The 23199-nt window shown below is 60.2% G+C and overlaps 7 protein-coding genes and 1 pseudogene across 7 annotated transcripts in view; 3 read left to right on the top strand and 5 right to left on the bottom strand.

The window, feature by feature from the left end:
* ACA1_356170 (uncharacterized protein) overlaps positions 1-290 on the bottom strand; it is a gene marked incomplete at both ends in the record, with an annotated part of 626 nt that extends 336 nt beyond the window's left edge. Inside the window, one exon of the mRNA XM_004353960.1 lies at positions 54-290. Within this exon, the coding sequence (XP_004354012.1) occupies positions 54-290 (237 nt within the window). The remainder of the gene's footprint in view (positions 1-53) is intronic.
* A 290-nt stretch (positions 291-580) lies between these two features.
* Positions 581-2855, bottom strand: ACA1_356160 (annotated as a pseudogene).
* A 402-nt stretch (positions 2856-3257) lies between these two features.
* On the top strand, positions 3258-4170 carry ACA1_356150 (LA virus GAG protein N-acetyltransferase; the record flags this gene model as incomplete). The annotated part of the gene is made up of 5 exons (XM_004353959.1): positions 3258-3270; positions 3408-3553; positions 3640-3766; positions 3851-4022; positions 4125-4170. The coding sequence occupies 5 exons, from the start codon at positions 3258-3260 to the stop codon at positions 4168-4170; spliced, it is 504 nt and encodes a 167-aa protein (XP_004354011.1).
* Positions 4171-4390: 220 nt separating this feature from the next.
* On the top strand, positions 4391-12657 carry ACA1_356140 (RasGEF domain containing protein; the record flags this gene model as incomplete). The annotated part of the gene is made up of 25 exons (XM_004353958.1): positions 4391-5368; positions 5520-5671; positions 5766-5928; positions 6057-6185; positions 6342-6860; positions 6949-7236; positions 7322-7447; positions 7757-7840; positions 7921-8000; positions 8144-8372; positions 8445-8639; positions 8730-8812; positions 8950-9109; positions 9229-9558; positions 9641-9785; positions 9863-9966; positions 10080-10293; positions 10372-10538; positions 10619-11004; positions 11148-11424; positions 11486-11653; positions 11742-11921; positions 12005-12121; positions 12220-12364; positions 12443-12657. The coding sequence occupies 25 exons, from the start codon at positions 4391-4393 to the stop codon at positions 12655-12657; spliced, it is 5634 nt and encodes a 1877-aa protein (XP_004354010.1).
* A 272-nt stretch (positions 12658-12929) lies between these two features.
* On the bottom strand, positions 12930-13364 carry ACA1_356130 (uncharacterized protein; the record flags this gene model as incomplete). The annotated part of the gene is made up of 1 exon (XM_004353957.1): positions 12930-13364. The coding sequence occupies one exon, from the start codon at positions 13362-13364 to the stop codon at positions 12930-12932; it is 435 nt and encodes a 144-aa protein (XP_004354009.1).
* Positions 13365-13838: 474 nt separating this feature from the next.
* ACA1_356120 (uncharacterized protein) lies at positions 13839-16000 on the top strand (the record flags this gene model as incomplete). The annotated part of the gene is made up of 4 exons (XM_004353956.1): positions 13839-14219; positions 14345-14518; positions 14595-14831; positions 14924-16000. The coding sequence occupies 4 exons, from the start codon at positions 13839-13841 to the stop codon at positions 15998-16000; spliced, it is 1869 nt and encodes a 622-aa protein (XP_004354008.1).
* Positions 16001-16317: 317 nt separating this feature from the next.
* On the bottom strand, positions 16318-17907 carry ACA1_356110 (uncharacterized protein; the record flags this gene model as incomplete). Its single annotated transcript, XM_004353955.1, has 5 exons — positions 16318-16791; positions 16869-16961; positions 16983-17162; positions 17227-17354; positions 17418-17907. 5 exons carry the CDS (start codon positions 17905-17907, stop codon positions 16318-16320), a joined length of 1365 nt encoding a protein of 454 aa, XP_004354007.1.
* ACA1_356100 (replication protein A1, putative) lies at positions 17907-23169 on the bottom strand (the record flags this gene model as incomplete). Its single annotated transcript, XM_004353954.1, has 16 exons — positions 17907-18204; positions 18302-18438; positions 18511-18657; positions 18770-18967; positions 19033-19179; positions 19263-19677; positions 19755-19862; positions 19951-20206; positions 20278-20403; positions 20484-20634; positions 20751-20876; positions 20975-21249; positions 21319-21466; positions 21554-21784; positions 21854-22872; positions 22971-23169. Coding segments are annotated over 16 exons (3981 nt in total), but the record flags the coding sequence as incomplete, so codon positions are not given.
* Positions 23170-23199: the final 30 nt, after the last annotated feature.

Genomic DNA, 23199 nt, shown 5'->3' with positions numbered 1-23199 from the left:
GTGCTCTTAGGGTTGTTGCCCTGCTCCTCGTGGTTGATGTTGAGCTTGGCCACAGCGTCGGCGCGCTGCTTCACGGTCATGCTCTCGGCAAGGATCTTGCCCGCAACGCGACGGATCTCGTGCTGGATGATCTTGCGGGCGTCAGCGCTGGCGAGGGGCTTGAGCTCGCCCTTCTTGTTGGTCCTGGCCTGCTCAACGGCGGCCGCGAGATTCTTATCCGATTCAGCGAGCTGGACGAGCGAGCGGGCGGGGATCTTGCGGAGAAGCTCTTCGAGAGTGACGTTGCTCATGTTGTGTGTGAGGGAAGGGGTGAGGTGGGTGTGCGACTGAGTGGTGGTCGATGAAAAGCGGGACAACTCCCACTCCGCGTTTTATGCTCCTTGGCCTGCTTCGCGCCAAAACCGTTTCGCGCCAAAATTCTTGGCGCCAAGACCACCCCAGGCCGGGTTCAGTTCACAAGAGCCGTTGTGGTGCTCGGGTAGCCGTTACGTTCGTTTCGTCTTGAGCTCACGAATTTTCCATTCTCTTTTTCGCCTGTTTGGCCCTCAGCACCACACCTTCTTCCCTCGCTCCCCTCCGGTCAGAAGAGTTGTTTCCACGCTGGCACGCTCACTTGCTGCGGCTGCGGCTCCTGCTCCTCGAGGTGCTCCTGGGGGTGCGGCTCCTGCTCCTGGACGAAGAGCTTCGGCTGCGGCTGCGGCTTCTCGAAGAGGAAGGGCTCCTGCTGCGGCTCCTGGACGAAGAGCTCCTGGACGAGCTCCGCCTCCTCCTGCCTCGGCCGCGGCTACGGCTGCGGCTTGAGCTGTATGGAGACGAAGGGGAAAGCACGATGGTCAATACGAGGTATGATGGGGATGTGTGGGTGGCAAGACTGGAGTACCTTCTGCTGCTGCTCCTTCTCCTCCTCTTCTCGCGCTCTTCGCGCTCCTTCTGAAGACGCTCCTTCTCCAGGCGCTCTCTTTCCTCCTTCTCCTTCTGCCTTTGCGCGACCTCTTCGTCGCTGAGTGGCATGTAGTAGATGGGCGGCTTGGCGTTGGTCTTCTTGAAGAGATCGTCCAGCGTAGGGCCACGAGGCTCCGCTGCTGAGGAAAAGCACCAACGACGGCACGCGAGGTCAGTGTCGGCTCGACGCATGAACATGCAGTCTCGATGAGGGTGTGACACGACACATACCTGGCGCGGCCTTCTCCCTCCGCTGTGGCTGCTCGGCTCCTCGACTATTTGGTTGGCAGGACACCGGGCTGGGTGAGCAATTCGCAGAGAGAACAACACATGGGGGGGGGGGAAGGGCAGGGCAGCACGCACCGTTCCCTCTCGCGGCCTCTCTCCGGGACCCTGTCCTCGGCCACGGCCTTGGGCGGGGCCTTCTCCTCGAGCTCTTTGGGCGACGCGAACTCGGCCGTGAGGGGCTTGGAGGTGTTGCCCGGCGGCCAAATCAATCCGTAGATCGCATTCCGCGTAGCGGTGGCCTGCTCCGCGCTCTCATACTGGAGAAAGTCACCTCTGGCGTTAGCATTGACGGGGACAAGAGACAAAAGATATCGAAGAGTGGTGGGGCGCGTACCGAGACATAGCAATGCGTTTTGATGTCGTTCATCCAGAAGTTTGTGACGGTGCCTGTCTCTGCGAGAAGATCTTTTACGGCCTTCAAGGTGAAAGGACGCACAAAATTGCGTACCAGCAGCGTGTTGGTCGGCTCGCTGGCAGGAGGAGGCACAGCTGTAGATACACACAACAAGGAAACACGAACAGGCCAAATTGTGGCGGTCAACCACGGCCATGAGACACGCATACAACACACCAAGCCCGCAAGGTGGAAAGTGAGAGTACAATTTATGGCCTTGGTCCGGGGCTCGTCTTCGGCGAGGTCTGGCTGCGAGGCACGACGCGGCACGGCGGCAGCAATCCTGCGAGAGTCCTCCTTGGCAGGCTCAGACCTCTCGGGCTCGCGCTGTCTCTCGCGCTCTCGCACCCTCTCCCCGTCGTGGCCACTCTCGCGCTCCTTCTCTTGGTGCCTGCATGGGATATGAACATGATGTGGTTAGTTGACGATCCAACTGCGGTGCGTATCGTGTCGTGTCGTTGTGTGTGTGGCCGGTGTACCTCTCCGAGTTGTCATTGCCAGCGGCAGACGCGTCCTTGTCGCGCGGCTCGCGCGTGGGGAGAGCGTTGCCGAAGAGGCGCCTGCCACGCTGCTGAGCCTCGGCCCCGTCGTCGCGCTTTTGCCTCTTGACCGCTGATCCCTCGCCGTTGGTGGACTGCTTCGCGTCCTCCCCTTCAGCAGCCGTCGCCTCCTCGCGGGCCGGCTCCTCACTCCTGCTCTCCTCCTCCGCCTCCTTCGCCGCGTCGGACGCAAGCTCCTCCACTTTGCGCTTCCTCTGCTCCCTCTCCTCTTCCATACCTTCTGCCTGGGGAGCTTCGTTCGTCTGGGGCTTGGCCTCCTCGCTCTGCTCTGTTGTCTCCACCTCTTCCTCTTCCATCTTGCTCTCCTCCTTGGCCGGCGCCGGCTCCGTCTTGGCCACCTCTTCTTCCCCAGTCTGGTCAGGGGTGGTGCTCTGCTCCTCGCTGTTCTGCGCCTCCTCTTCCATCTTCGAGGCCGGTTCCTCTTCACTCTGGTCAGCTGCAGTAGTGGTGTCTGCCGCTTCGCCTTCAGCAGCTTCGCCTTCGCCGCCATCTACCTCCCCCTCCTTGGGCTCTTCTTCCTTTGGCTGGTCTTGGTCCATCAGAGCAACCAGGCGCGCGTAGAGATCTGCCTTGCGTCCCGCCGTGCTGGCGTTACGCTGCTTGAGTTCGGCCTGGAGGTCTTTTACGAGCATGTCCTCCACCTTCTTTCCATTCACGCTGTGTCCTGACATGGGGGGAAAAAAAATCGAGTTCTAGAGAGGTCGATTTCGTCGATTTCACACTGCGATGTCTCTAATTTTGTTTCGTTTACGTAACGCGGCGCTGGTGAGAGATCCAAACTGCTGCCGTACACACCACACCCACGAGCCAGAGAGATGTGATCGAATGGCAGAATCAAGCGAAAAGAAAGAGCAGAGAAAAATACGGATATTTGTGCATATTCTGCATACCTGCCAAAAAGAAAGTAAAGTAAAATAACAAGCGAAAACAAACACAAACGATCGCGATGGAAGCGCAAGAGCAAGAGAAGCAGCTCGCAGAGTCGGCAGCAGTTGCGCTTGAGGGCGAGAAGGTAAAGAAGGCGCGGCGAAGAAAGAAGAAAGGTGCTGCCAATTCCACTCCGGAAGGCCAAAATGCGAAGCAATCGTACCAGCCCTCTCAAAGCCCCCGCTCACTCGGAATTGCCACCATTCTCTAGCTGACATCGAAGATTTGCAAAATGGTAACGTGTGTACTTTTTAATCACAGAGAGCGATCTTCACCCAGTAATGCTCCGCCTGCAGAAGTGAACGGTATTCGTTACGACACGTACCAAGACGAGTCCCAGATGCAGGCTATCATGGAGCTCTTTGCCAAGGACCTCTCTGAACCCTACTCCATCTACACCTACCGCTACTTTATCAACAACTGGCCGCGACTCTGCGTCCTGGTACCCAGGCCTGTCTGCACATCGATGCTCGTGCGCGCGCGCTGCTCGTGTCCTCGTTGGTCTGGCACTGATATCGTGTGCGGCAGGCATTCGACGCCAGCTCCAACCGAATGGTGGGCAGCATCGTGTGCAAGTTGGACAACCACAGGGGAAGCTACCGAGGGTACATTGCCATGCTTGCCGTGGAGGACGGCTACCGAAAGAAGGGCATCGGTGCACACTCCCTTCTTCCTTCGTCTCAGTTGTTCTCGCCAAGTTCGAAGCGCTGATCGAGCGCGTGATCGATTCGCCGACCAGGTTCGCAACTGGTGACGAGAGCCATCAACACAATGAAGGAGGACGGCTGCGACGAGGTCGTGCTGGAAACCGAGGTCACGAACAAGGGCTCGCTCGCCCTCTACGAGAGGCTCGGCTTCATCAAGGACAAGCGACTCTGCCGGTACTACCTCAACGGCGTCGACGCCTTCAGGTACCACTCGCGTCCGAATCGCCTAATTCATTTTCTTTCTCTCGTGTGCACCGAACTGACCCAACCCTCCATCCTTTCAACTCCACACTCACATAAAAACAGACTGAAGATCTTCTTCTTGAAGGATCCTGTCCAGCCCTCTGAGTAGCCACCACACACCTTCACATGGTCAGGTCTTTCATCACCATCGATAAGCAGAACAACTGCTGTTGCAACCCAGACCTTTTGCTCAATTTCATTTTGTGTCGACACATAATCAAGAACGAAGGTGGGGGCGCGCGGTGTGACCACCATTAGCTGGAGCAGAGCTTGAGAAGTGGGGCGAGCTTGGAAGAGAGGGAGAGACTTAGAGAGAGTTGGAGAGGGGAATGGAGCAGCGACAGTGGACGCCGGCGATATCGGCGGATGCGGCGAGCCCGCACAGAGCCAATCGCAGCATATCGTCCTACCGTCAACGTCCCATCGCCTGGGCGGACATCGAGGCGGCTGCCGAGGCGGGGGGCTACGCCATACGCACGCCCTCCAGGAGCTCTGCCCTCGCCACGAGCTCATCGGGATCTAACAATTCCATTGATGAAGATCTCACGAGCCAGAAGAATGAAGGCGAAGCCCAAAACAAATCTGATCGCGAAGAGGAAGCAGAAGAAGAAAAGGAAACGAAAGGAAACGCTACCGAGGTCGAGGCGAGGGGCGAAGGGGGCGAAGACGCCTCCTCGTCTTCAAAATCGATCGAGCCCCTCACCCTCGATTCTCTCTCCATCGCGGCGACAGATGAAGAGGGGGCTCCATCCAATGGATCATCCATCAAGGTGAAGAAGAACAGCAGGAGGGAGAAGAAGCCGAGCAAGAAGGACAAGAAGAAGGCGCGGCCGGGTCCGTTCTCGCCACCCGCCAGCCCATCCTCATCATCCGACCTCGTGCCCACCTCCTCATCATCAGGCAAGAAGGACAAGAAGTCGAAGGAGAAGAGGGACAGAGAAAGAGAAAAGGAGAAGCAGGAGAAGGAGCGAAAGGAGCTGATGGTGCGGGTGAGCGTGCCGGAGCGGCGCATGGTGCGGATGGTGGTGTTCCCGGTCGACACCACCGTGCAGGGCGCGCTCGAGCAGCTCTTCATGCGCAACCCGCTGGCCGACGACCCTGGCCTGTACGGCCTGGCGCTCGCCGTCGACCCCTCCTTCGGCAACCCGTTCGCCTCCACATACGCTTCGTCGTCGGCGTCGTCGTCCGTCTACCTCTCCACCTCGCCGCTGACCGACGCCTCGCTCGCGTCAGCTGCTGCGCCCTACACGCCGCCCGCGCGCTGGCTCGACAGTCAGCAGCTCCTCTCCTCCTACACCATACGCCCTGTACGAATCTTGTGTGTCGTGCCGTGTCGTGCCGTGCCGTGCCGTGCCGTGCCGTGCCGTGTCGTGTCGTGTCGTGTCGTGTCGTGTCGTTTAGTCGTGTCGTGTCGTGTCGTTGGTCGTGTCGTGTCGCTGACGAAGCTCGAGTGCGTAGGACCAAGTGGTCGAGTTGAAGAAGAAGCCACCGCCGCTGGTGGTGACGATGGAGGACCGCACCAAGCGATCCATCCTGGTCGATCCCACCGCGCTCGGCGGTGACCTGGCCGAGGTGATCGTGGAGGGCACCACCGAAGATCACAACAAGCGGTACCACCGCATAGCCATCCACCCTGCCGTCCACCACCACTTGCTGCCGCGGCTCACGCCACCTCCGCTCTATTCCTCGTTCTGTCGGCCCCAGGGTGCAGGAACTGTTCGATTTCGACCTCTACTGCGTGGTCAGAGGCTCCGCAGGAGCAGGGAAGGGCCTCGGGGCTCCGCTCTCCTCGTCTCCGCTGTCGCCCAGCATGTCGGACAGCTTCTGGATCGACAGGCAAGCAGCCCTGCAATGGCCCAGCAGCGCAGTTGGCCCGCGCTGTTGCTAACATGCGCACCACCGCACACGCACACGCACGCACGCACACGCACACGCACACGCTAAAATATGACCAGGGAGAAGCAGATCGCGGCGTATGGACTGCACTCGATGCAGCCTGATCGCTATCTGCTGCAGTGGAAGAAGCGACCTCACATCATCAAGGTTCAGCCGCACTCCAAGACCGCACAGGCGGGCGTCGCCGCCAAGTTCACCCTCAAATACTATTACGATACCACAGTCAAGGTACCTCTTCGCTGCACATGTATCGTGTGCGTGTGCGTGTGCGTGTGCGTGTGCGTGTGCGTGTGCGTGTGCGTGAGTGCGATCGTGTCGTGGATAAGTCTCTAATCCGATTGGTTTCCGCTATATGTAGGAAGCGGTGAAGTATTGGTGGGCAAGTATTTGGGTGCCGAGGAGAACCCCGAGGAGTATTCGCTCCAGGAGACCACAGCTCAGAGCCTGCGCCGTCGACGGCGCAGAGACCCGTCTGACTCGTCGTCGTTTGGCAGCGGTGACACCATTGCAGGCGGTGAGGGTGGTGGCCACCGGGCCGATGCCTCGTCCGGCCTCATGTCGTCGAGCAGCGGGGTCGTCACGGGTCTGGGCTCCAGCTCATCGACCGTGAAGGAGAAGATCCAACTCTTCAACAGTGGCGCCGGGCCGACGCCGACGACAGCAGCGACGGCGACGGCCACCAGCGGCTCATCGCCCAGTTCTGCGACAGCGGCGCTGTCGGGCAGCTCGGGCAACGTGACCCTGGGCCGCTTGGGGTCGACCTATGCGCGGACGAGCAGTACCATGGCCCTCCCGACCAGCCGGAGCCACGGCAGCCTCCCGACTGCACCCGACGCCGAATCCGAAGACGGCTTCTGGCTCGACGGCGACGACACCCTCTCCCAATACGACCTGGCGCCCACCGTACTCTATTCTCTCCCTCTCAACACTCGACGATTGCTGACGTCAGCACCCACACGAAAACTGTGAACTATCTATTGTGGCGGCATAGGATACGCTGCACCTGCGGATCAATCCGCACAAGGTGGTGCAGGAGCCGGAGAATCACGTCAACGTCTCGTTTGCCGAGGCGCCCGACGTGTTCCCCGTACTCGCGGCCCTGTTCCAACGCGAGGAGGCGCGCCGAGTCGCCGCCGGCGAGGACCAGCAGCAGGTCCACGGCGAAAGCGCGGCGGCGACGGCGCGATCTCACTTCGTGCGACAGTTTCAGATCGACTTCAGCACCACCGTGGAGGACCTCACCGCCGCCATCATTCATTTTCTACGCGACAATGCAGGGGTACTGAACAACACACGCACGACCGCACACGCACGGCGCACACAAACCGCGGAAGAGGACTCAGTGTCGCTGGTGTTGGGTGCAGGAGCGGGCAGAGGTGTCGCTGGAGGGCTACGGGCTCTTTCTGCTGCGGGCAGATGCGCTGGAGAAGGACCAGGCCACGCTCCTCGAGCCATCTTCGCTCATCCTCCCGCTGGGCCTCTCACTCGAGGTATTGCTCTTCTTCATCATCGTCGTCGTCGTCTTCTTCTCCTCCTCCTCCCAGGGGAATGGGGGCGGTACTCATATCTCTGATCCCAACCACATTGCTAGGATTCGCTCCAGTTTCGACCGCGCGAGGAAGCAGCGGCGGCCGCCCAGGCCATCGATTCTTTCTTTTACTCGAGTACCGATCTCTTTTCTTTCTTTCTTCGCTTTTCGCTCTTCCCCATGAGCTGTACTTAGCGGCTGCATGGCCGTCGCACATTCAGGGGCTGGCGGTGTGAGCTGTCGCGTGGCGGTACCGACCGTGGGCGTGCAGGTGACTGCCAACATCGGACCCGACGATCTGGTCCTGGAAGTTAAGCAGCGACTGGACCTCGGTCTTGCCCTTCCGGCCTCCCAGGTAACAGTCTAGCCCCAGTCGCCGAGACCTTAGTCTCTCCCCACCATTTCCCTCTTCTGACCACCCGGATCTTCGCGCAGACCCAGGGCTGGTTCTTGTATCTGTGCGATCCCTACAACGGACAGCGCACGCAGCTCCAGGACGGTTTGGCCGCTTTGTCGTACCCTCTCCATTCCGGGTACGAACTAAACACGACACGCAACACGCAACACGCAACACGCAACACGCAACACGCAACACGCAACACGCAACACGCAACACGCACAAGCTGAGCGCGTTCTGGGGCGAATACGTGCTGGCTAGGTCGGTGATCGAGTACGGACCGCGAAGGGAAGTGAAGGCCGGTGCGTCGACAGATTCGGCGGCGCGGCTCACTGCTTCGCGCGGCCGAGGGAAGGCCGCCACGCAACACATTCGCGTGCGCCTGGCCACGCGCGCGGGCGACGATGACCCAAGCGGCTCCTCCGTAGCAGGCGATGGTTGGCGCGTTCCGTTCCACCCACTGAGCTCGACCGTTGACAACCTCATGGAGGTGCGTGTGCTCTTGGAGTCATCGATACACGCATCAATCTCTCACACGACACACACGCGCACGATCATGCAGGACGTGGCCCAGCTGGGGAGCGATCCGTCGCTGTACAGCGGCTGGCGCAATTTTGTGGGTGCGGCCAGTGAGGGCGAGGAGAGCGAAGCGGGTGCGGGTGCGCGGGGTCTCTACATGGAGGCCAAGGACGAGGAGGGCGGCGTCTGGCTGCTCGATCCGTTGGCCCTCGTCGCCAGCTACGGCGTCGAAGACGAGGTGCGCGCCGATCTCTCCCATCACCCAGAATGCCAACATTCTTTTACTGAGTAGCGTGTGTCGTGTGCGCGCACCCACCTGCTCGGCTAGGACGTGCTGGTGTTGAAGCCGATCGGAGGTGTGGCTGGTCGGGAATCCGCCCTGCCCAACACCGTCATCATCCGAGTCAACATGTGCGTTCGTTACTGTGGAGCGCTCGCTCTTGGCCCGTGTTTGCTTGTACTTCGACTTACCTCGTGTGTGTGTGTGTGTGTGTGTGTGTGTGTGTGTGTGTGTGTGTGTGTGTGTGTGTGTGTGGTGTGTGTCGCAGACCGGATCGGCATGAGGTGGTGAACTTGGAGGCACGACGGCTCCCCGAACGCAAGACGTTCACCTTTGCCTACTCGGCGTCGACCCTGGTCGAGGAGGCCCTCTCCTTCGCATTTCAACACCTTCGGCACGAGCATGCCAAAGAAGCCCCGGAGCCCCTCGTACGCGCAACTGTACCGTGTGTGTGTGTGTGTGTGTGTGTGTGTGTGTGTGTGTGTGTGTGTGTGTGTGTGTGTTGTGTGTGTGTTGTGTGTTCCTGTGCTCATTTTTATCGAAACAGGCTGGTGCCACTGGCAGCGGCGCGGTGGCCGGACTCAACAAGCCCCGTCCTTCGCTCGAAGTGTCGGGCGCGGAACAGTATCAGCGGGTCGAGGAGCAGGCCCGGTGGTGGGAGCAGCAATGGCTCGCGCTCGAGACCGGCGACGACTCAGCGCTCGGCCGGCGCTTCGGCCTCTTCGCCGGCGGCGCGGGCGGTTCGTTCGTCAACATGGCCTCGCCTGCCGGCACGGCCTCGCTCTCGGCTACCCTCACCCGCCCTCACTTCGGCGGCAACACCGCCACCTGGCTCTCGCCTCTCCGCACCCTCGCCTCCTACGACCTCACTCACCGAGTACCACCTCCCGTGTGTCGTGTGTGTCGTGTGCGACCACGAACTGTGTGCTAATTTCTAATGCGATGCACGCGTGGCGCAGAGCGTGATCGAATTTCAAATCCGACCAATCCGGATTCGGGTGAGCTATAAGAACGGGCAGTGCCTCAGCGTGGACGTCGAACCCCGGTGTCCCGTCGGCGAGCTCCTTCTCCACTGTATTCTAAACAAGCCGGCACACATCAAGGGTACGCAACTCAACGCAACGCACATCACAAATCATCATCATCACCGCCGATCTGCTGACCTTCGCGCGGCCTGGCAGCCTACACCAAATCACAAAACCTGTCCCTGTGGCACTCCTCGCCCGATCAGCCGCACGGGCTGTGGCTCATGGCCGGCTGCCCTATGTCCTGCTACCTCGGCCTGGTACTGTTTCACGCGCGTTGCATCGTACACGCACAAACAACACGCACACGCACACACACACACACACACACACTGCAACTGCAATGGTTTCTGCTGACTCACTTTTGGGCTAGGCCGAAAAGTCGACGCTCAAGCTGTCGCTGCGGGTTCACAAGGAGCCCTGCACGTTCGAGCTGGTCGACGGCAACACGCTGGTCCACTGCGTCGACTACTCGCAGCCCCTCAAGGACATCCTCATGGCCTTCAGCCAGAAGAAGAACATGCACGTCCTCTTCAAATTCAACCAACGCAACCTGGCCACACTCTGCGTGTTCGCCAGAGCCACAAGTACGTGTGTGTCGTGTGTGTCGTGTGTGTGTGTGTCTGTGTGTGCGCGCGCGGTACGTAATCTAAGATCTGTGACAGAGCGAAGGATGGACCTGGCCAAGTCGTTGCGGGAGAACGGCTTCTTGGGAGGGGACGCGTCGCTGGTGCTCGTGAACAAGCTCGTGCGCGTGATGTCGTCCTCCGCCTCCATCGGCGGGATCCAGAGCCCCGCCGTCGGCCGTAAGGGAGAGCCCAAGCGATCAGCGGTACCACCGACGCCGCCACCCTCTCTCCCCCCTGCGAACATTCATCGACTCACCCTCGATCCCCAACTACTGGAGCGCAGGTTGAAATCGGCCGACGCGACGCGGTCCAAAAGCAGGGGCTGAAGGCTTCCGAGGAACTGCAGCAGTTCCTGGAGCTGGCGGAGAAGGAGGACCTGCAGCGCGACGACAACAATGCGGCGAGCGAGGTCGACGAGGGCTGGATCGCTGCGGCCGAGCGGGCCGGCCTGGGCACCAACATATGGAAGGAGCCCGCCGACTCGCCCGACAACCTCGTGCTCGACCCCAAGACGGGCAAGGTCTCCGCCGCCACGCTCAACAAGCTGGTGATGCGGATGACGGCCACCACCAGCTCCGAGGACTACGACCCCAAGTTCATGCAGGCCTTTCTCATCACCTACCAGTCCTTCACCACTCCCGTCGTGCTCCTCAACAAGCTGCTCGAACGGTACACCGCCCAATTCGTTCTTCTCATTTTCCCGCGTCCGTGCCTCATGTGTGTGTGTCGTGTGTGTCGTGTGTCGCGGTGTGTCGTGTGTGTCGTATGTGTCATGTGTCGTGTGTGTGTGTGTGTGTGGTTTCGAAAAAAAGGTATCATGTGCCGACGTCGACGTGCGAACCGGGGATGAGCGAGGCCGAGTGGCGGGAGAAGGTGGTGTTCCCGATCCAGTTCCGAGTGGTCAACATCCTCAACCAGTGGCTCGACACGTGCTTCGACGACTTCGACGCCTTCCTGGTGACCAAGCTCAACAAGTTCATCCAGCTCTCCCTGCCCGCCGATGGCCACTCCCCGCTGGCCAAGAAGCTCGCCAAGACCCTCATCAAGAAGGCACCTCACCCATCGCTTCCGCTTTCGCTTTCATTCTTCGTTCTTTCAAACGAACGACGAATAACACGAACTGACGGACTGGGTGTGACCCGTACTGTAGACGTCGGCCGATCCGAAGAAGCTGGAGCGAATATTCGCGCAGGCGCCGCCCACCCCGAAGGTTCCACGCAATCTGTACTCGCCCAACCTCAACTTCTTCGACATCGACGACGAGGAGATCGCCCGACAGATCACCCTCATCGAATACTCCATGTTTGCCCAGATCAAGGTTGGCCTCCACCCCTCTTTTTAAGCTCCTATCACCTCCGCCATGTTGTTTTTTAACTCCTATATCTATGGCTACGTGGCACCGACAGCACAAGGAGCTGCTGCAGCAGGCGTGGAACAATCCCAAGCTGCAGCACCTGTCGCCCAACGTGCTGGCGTTCGTGGGGCGCTTCAACGTGGTCTCCGGCTGGGTGTCGTCCATGATCGTCAAGGTCGAGCTGCTCCGGAACCGCGTCCGCATGATGACCAAGATCGTCAACATCGCCAAGGTGAGTCGCTGTCCCCCCCCCCGCCCCATTGATCGTTTGGGAACTGAACGTCATTGTTTGTATCTTTCGCTCTGTGCGCACAGTGCTTGTATGCGTTGAACAACTTCAGCAGCCTGATGGCGTTCATTGCCGGGTGGAACACGTCGTCGGTCATTCGGCTCAAGTGGACCATGAAGGACCTGCCCAAAAAGACCATCGAGGTGAGCGCCCCTCATTCGTTCTTTCCCTGTCGTCTTTCTTTCGCCTTTCTCTCTTTTTCTTAATTGCGACTGACCGCGAGACGGGTCGTGCATGACAGCTGCGAGACATGCTGGAGGGCGTCATGTCGTGCGACTTCTCGTGGCGCGCCTACCGGACGGCCATCCACGAGGCCAAGCCGCCCTGCCTGCCCTACATCGGCGTCTACCTCCAGGATCTCATCTTCATTGAGGAGGGCAACCCTGGTACGCTCGTTTTCTCAATTTCTTTTCTTTTCCTTGTTCAGGCATGGCCTGACCATGTCGCCACTGCATGTACTGCAGACAACCTGGGCGATCTGATCAACTTCTCGAAGCGGGAGCTGGTGGCGAGCGCCATCCGCGAGCTGCAGCAGTACCAGCAGCAGGCCTACAACCTGCTCGAGGTGCCCCGCATATCCGCCCTGTTCGTCAACCTGCCCACCAAGAGCGACGACGAGCTCTACAACCTGTCACTCAAGCGCGAGCCCCGCGGCGCCGATCGGTCCGCCATCGCCTAGGCTCTTCTTGTTTCAGTCAGTAACAGTGTGATGGACAAAAGTGAATGCTTCTCTGTAGCCACAGCTTAGGGCTGATAACCTATTGAAGAGGAAAGAGTGTAGTGGAGACTTTTAGAGATAAGAAGAGAGTGATTTCTTCATCCTTGGTTTTCTTCTATTTATCTGTTCTTCTTTGTGGTCCAGTTACTCTGGTATCTGAGGGATTCCTTGGTTGACCGTAATATGTATGTGGCGCTGTCGCTCTTTCTCGGTCAAAGACCACACGTTTTCGGTCAAAAGCGCTCCTGTTGGTGAGAACAAATTCCATGTTGCGTTTTATTGGCTGCTTTGGTTAATGTGGTAATGGGCTTAGACCAGGACGGAAACCCAGCTCTGAAGGGCGGCAGCCGAGCCGCAGGTGCTGTCGAACGAAAGGCGGAGGGAGAGGCCGTTGATGTTATTGCAGTTTCCGTTGGTGACGGAGGTGATCGGGGAACCGCTGCAGTCCGAGGTGGTGTAGATCTGGAGCTGCTTGGTCGTGCAGTTGGTGTGGGAGTAGTAGGTGTTGTCGTCCAAATACAGGTAATTGCACACATCGAGGGCGTTGCCCGCATGGGAGACTTGACTGCAGTCCAGGATCTCGCCCTCGCATGAGGTCGACGAGAACAGTAGGTAGCGGTACTCGCAGCTGTAGTCCGGACCGGACTGGGCCTGGCGACGGCGAGCATAGCGCAGAGGGCCAGGAGAAGAGCGATGGGTAGGTGGCGTGGAGACATGTTAGGTTGTTGGGAAGAATGTGTGGGAAGGTGTGAGAAGAAACAAGACCAAAGGCAGCACTTTTATGTGTTGACCCAACACGCCCATTGGTAGCTTGTTCAAACAGGGCAACCCACCACTCCTGCCCGCCAAGATAAATCCCGGTAATAGCCCTGATAAATTCCTGTTGTCCAGCTCGGTCTACCAATCACCGCGTTGCCGATCATCTTCGATCATGTTCGTCCCAAACTCCGAGGGCGACATGGTCATGCTGAGGAAAACTTGTTTTGGGAAAGGGGGAAAGGGAAATCACCAAAATTGCCCAAAATAAAAAACCGTTGGCTGCGGACCGTTGCGGCGGTTGGGGTTTTCGCGCCAAAAATCTGGTGGACAAAATGATGAGTTCCAACAGCTTCAATTGATAGAGCAAGGAAATAGTACAGATGATGAGCGACTACGTACCTGAAGCTGCTGACACACTCGCCGTGGCTCTGCCCCAGCCGACGTCGGTGGATGACACGACGGCCATGATCTCTGACGAGGCCCAGGTGCAACAGAAGCAGCACGAAGATGCCCCGGCCAATGAGAAGATGGATGAAGATGACAAGGAGAACGTGGTACCAACGTCCACCAACCTCGTGGCGTCGCCCAGTGGGCCGGGCACGCCCACCAAGCGCAAGCACAAGTCGGGCCGCATCGGCAAGCGCGAGCTGCTGCAGGTGGCCTCGCCCAAGGCCCGCTGGCTGCCGCGCGTTCAGGAGAAGCGCCGCGGTCGCTCCATCAATCGCTTCGAATTCGAGGAGAAGGAAGTCCAGCCCCTATGGGAGGTAAACGTTCTTGCATCGTCGTCATCATCATTACGCTCGAGCCTGCATGCTACAGTTTCATTTTCTTCTACATTTTGTAGATTCAATTAATCAACGTTTATTGTTGATATGCTGTAAATGAACAGGGCGAGGGACGCAAGCTGGAGGACAGCGAGCTGGTGGTGGACAACATCAAGTTCTTCTCCCGCAATGACACCTTCCTCAAGCAGGTCCACCAGATCTTCTACAACCGCGCCTGCAAGGCCAACGAGGTCAAGGCCAACCTCATCGCCTTCTCCGGCCTGCCCGATTATTACCAGGTGCGTGCCCTTCGTGTGTGCGGTGTGTGCGGTGTGTGTGTCGTGTCGTGTGCGACGCTGACGCATTGACTACTAGGGCAAGGCGCAGGAGAAGCTGGAGGCGAAGAGCGTGTCGTTCCTGAAGCTGCTGGCCGACGTGCTGGGCGTGGCCCACGGCGAAGACGGGAAGAAGAAGACCCTCGTGGCCGACCTGGTGGCCTTCCTGGCCGCGCCCCGCAAGGTGCGCCGCGGCGTCAACCTCGCCGACAAGGCCGAGGCCCTCAAGGAGCAGCGCCGCGTCGCCAAAGAAAAGAAAGAGAAGAAGGCCAAGCGGGTACGCACTCACACGACACACACGACACACACGACACTCACTCACTCACACGACACACACCGCACACGGTGACAATTGTCACACAACGGCAGACGAGCACGGGTGGCAAGGACAAGACGAAGAACAAGAAGAAGAAGGACGGGACGAAGAAGAAGCCGAAGGCGAAGGCGAGCGACTTCTATTCGGACATTGAGAGCGATGACGACGAGGACGACGAGGACATGGACGAGCTATACAAGTGGGACAAGAAGACCCAGGCCAGGAACGAGGCGGAGGCCAAGCAAACGCTGGACCGCATCGCCGAGCGCGAGGCGGCCGAGCTGCAGAAGAAGCTCGACAAGAAGAAGAACAAGAAGAACAAGCGAAAGGCCAGCGATGAAGATGAAGAGAGCGATGATGAGAGCGAAGACGAAAGCGAAGACGAGAAGGCGAAGGCCAAGAGGAAGAAGGAGAAGAAGCGGAAGGAGGCGGAGAAGAAGAGGAAGGCGGAGAAGGAAAAGGAGAAGAGGAGGAGGAGGAAGGCGGAAGAGGAGGAGGAAGAGAGGAAGAAGCGGAAGATCGTGAAGGCCAAGCGGAAGCACGAAGAGCGCGCTAAGGCCGCCAAGGAGAGCGATGACGAAGAGGAGGAGAAGAAGGCGCCCAAGTCAACCAAGCGAAGCCGCGCGGAGGTGTCCGATGATGACGGGGAGGAGAACGCCGTGGTAGTGACTGCTGATGCCGCTGACGAGGAGGCCGCCAAGGCTCAGGCCCAGCAGGAGGGCTCCAGCCGCAAGCGCCGCAAGATCGCCGTCGCCTCGGACGACGAAGACGGCGACGACAACGACGAAGCCGCCGCCGAGGTCGCAGCCGAACCTGCCGCCGACAGTGAGACTAACAAGATGCAGATCGAGGAGAAGAAGGTCGTCGAGGAGGAGGAGGAGGAGGTGAAGAAGGTGGAGGTGGAGAGCGAGGAGGAGAAGGAGCGGAGGGAGAAGACGGAGAAGACGCAGGAGGCGATCAAGGAGACGCTGCGGCGCTACTTGAAGGAGCAGCTCACGGTGGAGGAGGCCCGGCTGCAGACCCCCAAGCTGCTGCGGCTGCACGTCGAGGCCGCCCTGGGCCACAGCGTTGAGGAGCACTCGACCTTCATCCTCCAGTGCGTGCGTCAGCTCTTCTCCACCACCGCCTGAAGCTTCTCCGCCAGCACATAACACCTCCCGATGTACAAGAGCACTGTCATCAATTCCAAAAAGGCCATTAAGTTGGCCATTAGCGATGATTAACTAAGTTGTATGAGCCAGTTGGCCTACACTCACACGGACCAAGTCAACCAGGGCAAGAACACTGGCACCAGTGGTGTACCATGTGATCGCCCTCCCGCGTAGCTAAATTGGCCAGAGAGTCGCATTTCGACACAACGCGGAGGTTGGGAGTTCGTTCTTTTTGAGTGATCATTCAAAAAGAACGATTTTCATGCCCCAACTTTCATCTTTCGTTTGGCAAGAATTCAGGACTGTTCAACAAGGGTGAAGGGGAGGTGGAGGTGGGCGCGCGAGTGGTTGGTGACCTGATCCAGGCTGGCGCCGAAGACGAAGAAGGGCGCGTAGTCGCGCACCGACGCGATGGCGCCGCTCTGTCGCAGCTGGGCGCGCTCGCGGGCCTGCTTACGCTCCAGGAAGCGCCGGATCCGCGGGCCGTCCCACGTCGGCCCGTAGGGTATGTACGTCTCGTCATAGGCCGCCCCACCATCACCCGCCTCCTTGTCGGGCTCGCCAGCGTTCGTCTGCTTTTTCTCTGGCGCGGCCTTGAGGGTGTCGAGCGCGAACTGCAGGCCGACGATCTTGGCCAGCGCGACGCCGTCGGCCTGGACCAGCGGCACTCCAGGGTGAACATCGCGGCCTTTGGCCCTGTCCTGCAGTAGTTGCTGGGCATCGAACACGCGCAGCGCGAATCCCCTCCGGCAGTACTTCACCGCTCGGAACTGCCCCACACGAATTGCATCAGGCGAGTGTCGGGCGTGCGGATGCGATGGTTGTGTGTGCGTGTGTGTGTGGGTACCTCGCAGGAATAGGACAAGGTGCGTAAAGAGCTCAGCTCCATCAGGTTGGTTTTGGTGGTCAGGGCGCGCAGGCATCGCGGCATGGCCAATACCTGGCGGCCGTCCCAGCCGACCGCCACGCAGTCGAGGTCGAACGCGCCCAGCACGTGCGCCGGGCTGCGGTAGAGGCGCAGGATGATCTGCACCGTGCGCGACGGGTGACGGGTGCATATGCTCACCGCGTTCTTGGTCCGCACCACGCACACCTCGCTCTCGCTCTGCGCCCGCCGCACCTGCTCGTAGACCTCCCGCACCTGCATACCATCATGCCATCCCACCATTGAGTTTAGCTCCGAATTCCTGAGATTCCAAGGGTACTGTGGAGACCTTGGCGCGGGCCTGGTGGGGGTTGAGTCCCACGATCCACAGGTCGATGTCGCCCTGGCCCCACAGCGCGGGGTCCACATCGGCCTCGGGCAGTAGGCACGCCACCACGCTCCCTCCGGCTGGGTGGTGTGAGTCACAGCGCGAGGAATGCCTGGTATTTGGCGAGTGGGTGGTGGGCGTACCGAGGAAGAGGTTGTCCCAGTTAAGGTGGCGCAGCTGGCCGTTGGTGAAGGCGTCCAGCCGGCGCTTGAACTCCTCGAGCGACGGGACCACGGCCAACGAACCCGAACTGGTGGTCTCCGGCGGCGGCGGCGCGTGGCCTGGGATGACGGGCGAGTACTTGCGCGGGTCCCTCTCGTCGGCGTCGAGCGCGCGCCTCTGGAGCAGCTCCAAGTGGTCGTAGACCCGCATCAGCAGCTTCGACGTTGTCGAGGCGTCACCAGTCGCGCCGGCGAGCAGCGACAGGCCGTCGCGCCATATGCAGAGGTTGGTCACGTCGGCCGTCACCAGGTGGTCGCGCGACAGGAACGCAGGCTCTGCGCGCTGCAGGTCGAGCAGGCGCGCGTAGGGCAGGTACGACAGGGCAAGCCCCACGAGGCCAGTGGGCAGACGCTGCTGATTGATCAGATAGCGCAGGTACTCGATCCGCTCCGCCTCGCGCCTCTTGCGCATCAGCGCGCCCGCCGTCTCCTGCGCGAACTTGTCGTGCTCGACCGGGGCAGGCCCCACGCGAACGACGACCGCTCCCACTCAGCTGAGTCGTCGGCCGCCCTGTCCCGAGGCCCACCGCTGGTGGATTGCATGGACAACAGCGGCTCGCGGGCCGTGGTCCAGCCGGGGCAGGCGCTCGTGGGCGGTTGCGCAGCAGTCTCCTCCCGCCTATGCTGCTGCTGCTGCAGTCTTTGTCGGGCCTCTTCGCGCTGCGCTTGTTCTGTTTGCCGTTTCTTCTCCCCCTCTTGATCTCTGCGCCTGCGAAGGTCCAGTGAGCACAAGGTGTGCATACCGTGTCGTGTGTCGTGTGCGTTGCGTCTATGAGGTGCGGGTGTTGTGCGTGTCGTGTAAGCACCATTGGACCAGGGCGGCGGTTTGGGGGAAGGCGGAGGAGTTGACGTGCAGCTTGTAGGAGGCGTGCTTGGTGGAGAGCGTCGTGTGCCCGCGGAACCGGTTCACCCACGCCCCCGTCACAGCCAGCACGTCGCCATTCTGACATCGGCGCCCCCCGCGGCGAGTAAGCGCGCGATGCCTCATTCCGGTCGGTTGGCTAAGGAGAGGTACCTTGAAGAGGGTCGCGGCGTTCTTGGCGTCGTCGTACCAGAGGGTGAGCTCGACTATGGACCGGGTCTGGTCCTCCAGGAACACGCTACGCTTGGGGATGACGTTCCCGGTCGTTCTGGCCGTGATGCTACCCAATGGGCCCACCGCCTGCACAAACCCGATAACCGCTGCAGGAGACTCGTTTTTGTAAGTGTCCGCGGTGGGCGGTCGTGGGCGTGTGCGTGTGCGGTCGTGCGTGTGCGGGGGTGCCGGTACCAACGACCTCGTCGTGCTCGCGAGAGGCCAGCTGCGACAAGGGGAGGAAGTCGGGTTGTTGCGTGGGGAACGCGGCGATTCGCGTGGGATCGGTGATCGGGATAATCAGAGTGGTGGTTGCGAACGTGAGGTCGTAGTCGTGACTCAGCTTGGAGTACTTCTTGTTGGCCACCTTGAAGTGGCCCCCGGAAATCCTGTAAATCTGTTTCACGCCAATTTCTTTAGGTCGCCCAGCAACCACCATGTTACTGGTCTGATCTGGCATACCTGGTTCTCCTTGAGCCGAGGGAAGATATCGTCGGCTACGGCGTTGTACGCGACGGCGCGGATGCAGTCGCCGTTCTTGTCCATCAGATCGCAGCAGAAGTGGCGCCCCTCCTTCCCGTTCTTCTGCCACTTGAACAGTTCCGTCGGCTGCCGACCAACATCAGAATGTCGGTCATCATCAGTCAATTCCAGCAACGTCAACGCAAGTCAAAACTACCATGTGACCGTACCAGATAGACCACCCTGACCTCGATCGTCCACGCGACCGAGAAGGGGTTCAGGGCGCTCACCGGCGTGAGCCCGTCGCTAGCGGTCGTGCTGGCGGCGGCCTGGAATCGCCCGGTTGGGGCGACTGTGATCGCCGGCGCCGGTGAGATCTGCGAGCGCCCGGGCGTGGCGCCCGTCGATACGGAGGGAGCCGTACACGAAGACGGCACGTAGCGGGCCGGGGAGGCGAATTGGGCCGCCGAAGATGGAGGAAACCACTGACGCGACTTGACCTCCAGCGGCGGGGCGGCGGTGAATGCCGTTGCTCGTTGGCTCGACGCGGTGACCTTGGGGTCGTGGTGTAGTCTCTTGGTAAAGGTCATTTGAATTGGGGGTCTCACGGGTACGGGAGCCGGAGGGACAGGGTCATCGGGCAGTCTGCGCGCACACAAGAATCGGTTTAGATTAAGAGACCGCCATGAAGGTGATGTCAGCAGCAGAAGATGGCGCGTAACTGGAACTGGAGGACGTAGTCGATTCGCTGCTGGTCGGTTTCGTAGATGACGTACTCGCTGTCCACGAAGCCGGTCGGCGCGTACGGGGTCGACTTCACGCCATGGCAACTGACACATGAAATGAGTTGCGTGAGTTTCACTGGAAAACAATGACACACGCTCACCGCACACACCACACGCACGCAGCCCAGCGCACCTGTGGAAGTTGAGCGGAGGCTTGGTGAGGTCGGGGTTGGGCTGGTGGTAGTCCTTGATATTGCCGAGCGCCACGGTGGCGACGAGCATCATGCGGTAGCCCTTCTGGCCCACAGCCGAGTACTTGGCGCTGGTGGCCGCGGTCTCGCCAAAGTACATGCCCGCACCCAGCAGGCCCTCGTCCGTCCGCTTGACGCCCAGGGTGGTCACCCGCTTCGGCGGAAGCACGCCACGTGACAGGATCCCCAGCCAATTACCTGAGCAGCACAAATAGTAACAAGTCAAATGAATATGTGCGGGTATGTGACGAATGTGGTATGATGGATACCCATTCGGGAGCCGTGGAAGAGGTAGCGCGTGTTGAAGACAGTCTGGGTGAACCGCTCGTGCTCCTTCTCACGTCTCACCTTGAACACGTTGACGAGACGAATGCTGGAGCTGTCCAGATCTTGCCCTGGAATGACACATTCCAAACAAGAAGGTCACACCAGATACGTTGTAGCTTGTATGATGATGAGGGGTGAGCAGCTGTACTGATCATCTTCTTGACGCCCTTGAACTCGGGGGAACCGTGAGACACGTGGGATATTGCGCAGTTGAGCGCCTTGTACTTGATCTGCACTTCCAGGTCTTCCCCTGGATCCGCCCCACCATGCTCGCGGCCTGATCGCACATGGCTCATAACCTGCGCAACAAAAAAGTGGCGAAGAAGAAGAAGAGAGCGAAGAGTGGTGTGAGTTTGGGCGTACGCTCGCTATGACCGCATTCAGCGCAAAGCTGCCCCAAGGCCTGACGCTGTACCTTGAGCACGTCCTTCATGAGCTGGAGCAGCTCCTGCTTCTCCTCCAGCTTCTCGATCGTGTCGATGATCGCCGCGGCCATCTCGGCTTTTGAGCGCCCCAGCCGATGCGGAATCAGAGTGTAGAACTGGAGAGACGATTCAGGAGAGATGACGTCAGCAAACACATCACATCCCTGGGTTACGGAATGCAATGAATGCAGGCGCATGCGGAAAGAGATCATACCTCGCCCGAGAGCTTGGCGACTGACCCCTGGTCCACGAAACCGCCGGTCGAGGTGAGGTGGTCCTGGATGCGGCCCAGGATGGCCTCGCCCTCGGCGATCTGCTCCAGGTCGAGGATGCCGAGCGGCGTCTCGAGCCCGCGCGCTGTGATTTTCGCCGAGACCTTGCTCGTCAGCTGGTTCGTCGCCTCTTCGTAGATGTCCCTCACCAGCTGCCTCACCTGGTCAGTGAACTGGGCGGCGGTTGCCACGTCAGCTGCGAGCTCTTCGCCGTCGGCTGTCGATTGGCCGGTTAGTGCATTCATTCCACCAATCACAACCATGGCAAAACGAAGTGGTGGCGCACCATTGGCCCGGGCGACCTTGGCCTGGCTGGGGTGCTGGTCCACGGCCCGGCCCTTCTCTGAGCCGACAGTGGCGGCGGCCAGCTTGATGGACTTGTAGCCCTTGGCCTCGGCGTCCGACTTGTCCTCCAAGATCAGGTCGTAGATCCACTATGGAGTGACGAAAGGAATTCAAGTTATTCTCCTGCGCCCCACAGTTCACTGGCAAAGTGGGGAGCCGATGGTGTGGCAGCGTACGTTGGCTTGCTGGAGGCTGTGGAGGTATCGACATTCCTTGCGCTCGACGAACAGGTCCGATGACTCTTCGGCCACGCCGCCGGTGGAATCCAGACCAGATTGTGAGTCGGCATCGAGCAGGTCGGTGCGTCCGTAGTGGGTGTAGATGCGGAAGTAGCTCTTGCCCCTCTCCTTGCCCTCGTGCAGCTCCATGCTGTAGAACTTGTTCCGATTCTCGTTCAGCTCAGTCACCTGCACTCGATACCACGACGACACAGTGAGCCCAACGACGCGGAAGAGAATGACGAGGATGACGTGTACGTTCAGTACGTCCCTGCGGACGATGTCATAGTCCTTTGGGAAGTGCGGGGCGTGCGGGTCATCCGCCTTGTAGATCTTGACGAGGCCCCAGTGGGGTCGCCAGTTGTCCTTCTTGGCCGGCTTCGGCAGAACGTCGTCGGTCGAGTCCACAGGCACGGGCGCTGGGGTGACCAAAGGCGATGCCGACGCGGCACCGAAGGCCGCAAGCTGCACCCCTGTCGATGCCTGCTGGGCCGGTGCGGACAGCGACAGTTGCGAAGGCGGCGCCGCAAACTGGAACGCGGGTGTTGAGAGGCGTGACACCACGACCGCCTTCCTCTTTGCCCGAATGATCGGCCGCGAGGGGTTGGCGGAAGGCCAGTCCAGCACCTGCGCCGCTGCGACTGGGCCAGGCCCATTCTGCTCTTGCTCCGCCACACCAAAGGCCGGCAGCTCTTTGGTCCTGTGGGAAAGCTCGCTTCTCGCCAGAGACGAGGTGTAGCCCTCTGCCACAGTACCGGTGGACTGGGGGCTGGCCTGGGCAAGGGTATAGGCGGCTTCGGCCAAACGCTCTCCTGCGCGGATGGAGTCGTGAATGAAGTCGGCCGACACGACGTGCACCCGGTCGTAGGCCATGGCCCGCGCCACCTTGTAGGAGGCCGCGTCCACCTCGGCTTGAGTGGTCACCATGTGCGTGATCTGCGCCGAGACGATGTGCGCCACTTCGCCGCCCTGTTGGCGAATCTTGGCGTGGAGGTCGCGCATCTCGGCGATGAGGCCGCACACGACGAACACCAGGCCCTCGAAGAGATTCCTCGCTTCGCTCGCCCCGGGGGGCACTTCGACCTGCGTGCCGCTGTCGCCGACCTCATCGTCGTCCGCGCTGTCAACGTCATCAACACCCAGAGCCGCTTCTTCCACCGAAAGAGCGCCAACGTTGTATCGGGGCTCGACGTCGGCCAGAGCCCAGCGAATGGATTCATGGCCCGCCTTTATCAGCAGTTCGTTGGCCTTCGAGAAGTGCTTGCAGCCGAAGAAGCCTGAGGCGCACCACCGCACATCGCCGCACACCGCAGGTCAGTCGTGTGGCTGTTGGCAGATAAAGCGCAGGTCCTAGGGTGGAGGAGCAAGCAGGCACCTTTGTCGGCGGAGAAGGGCGAGGGGTGGGCCGCGGTGAGGATGGAGTGGCGGGAGCGGTCGATGAGCCGGCTCTTGGACTGGGCGCTCTTGCCCCACAGCAGGAACACCACCCCGTCCCGCTCTCTGCTCACTGCCTCGAGCACCCGATTCGTGAACATCTCCCAGCCCTTGCCCGAGTGCGACAGCGGCGTGCCCCTCCTGCAACCCACACAGCCATGGGTCACGTC

Source organism: Acanthamoeba castellanii (assembly GCF_000313135.1).
Source record: "Acanthamoeba castellanii str. Neff unplaced genomic scaffold scf7180000084731, whole genome shotgun sequence".
NCBI lineage: Eukaryota > Discosea > Longamoebia > Acanthamoebidae > Acanthamoeba > Acanthamoeba castellanii.
Note: the sequence above shows the minus strand (reverse complement) of the source record. Positions and strands in the feature narration are given on the sequence as shown.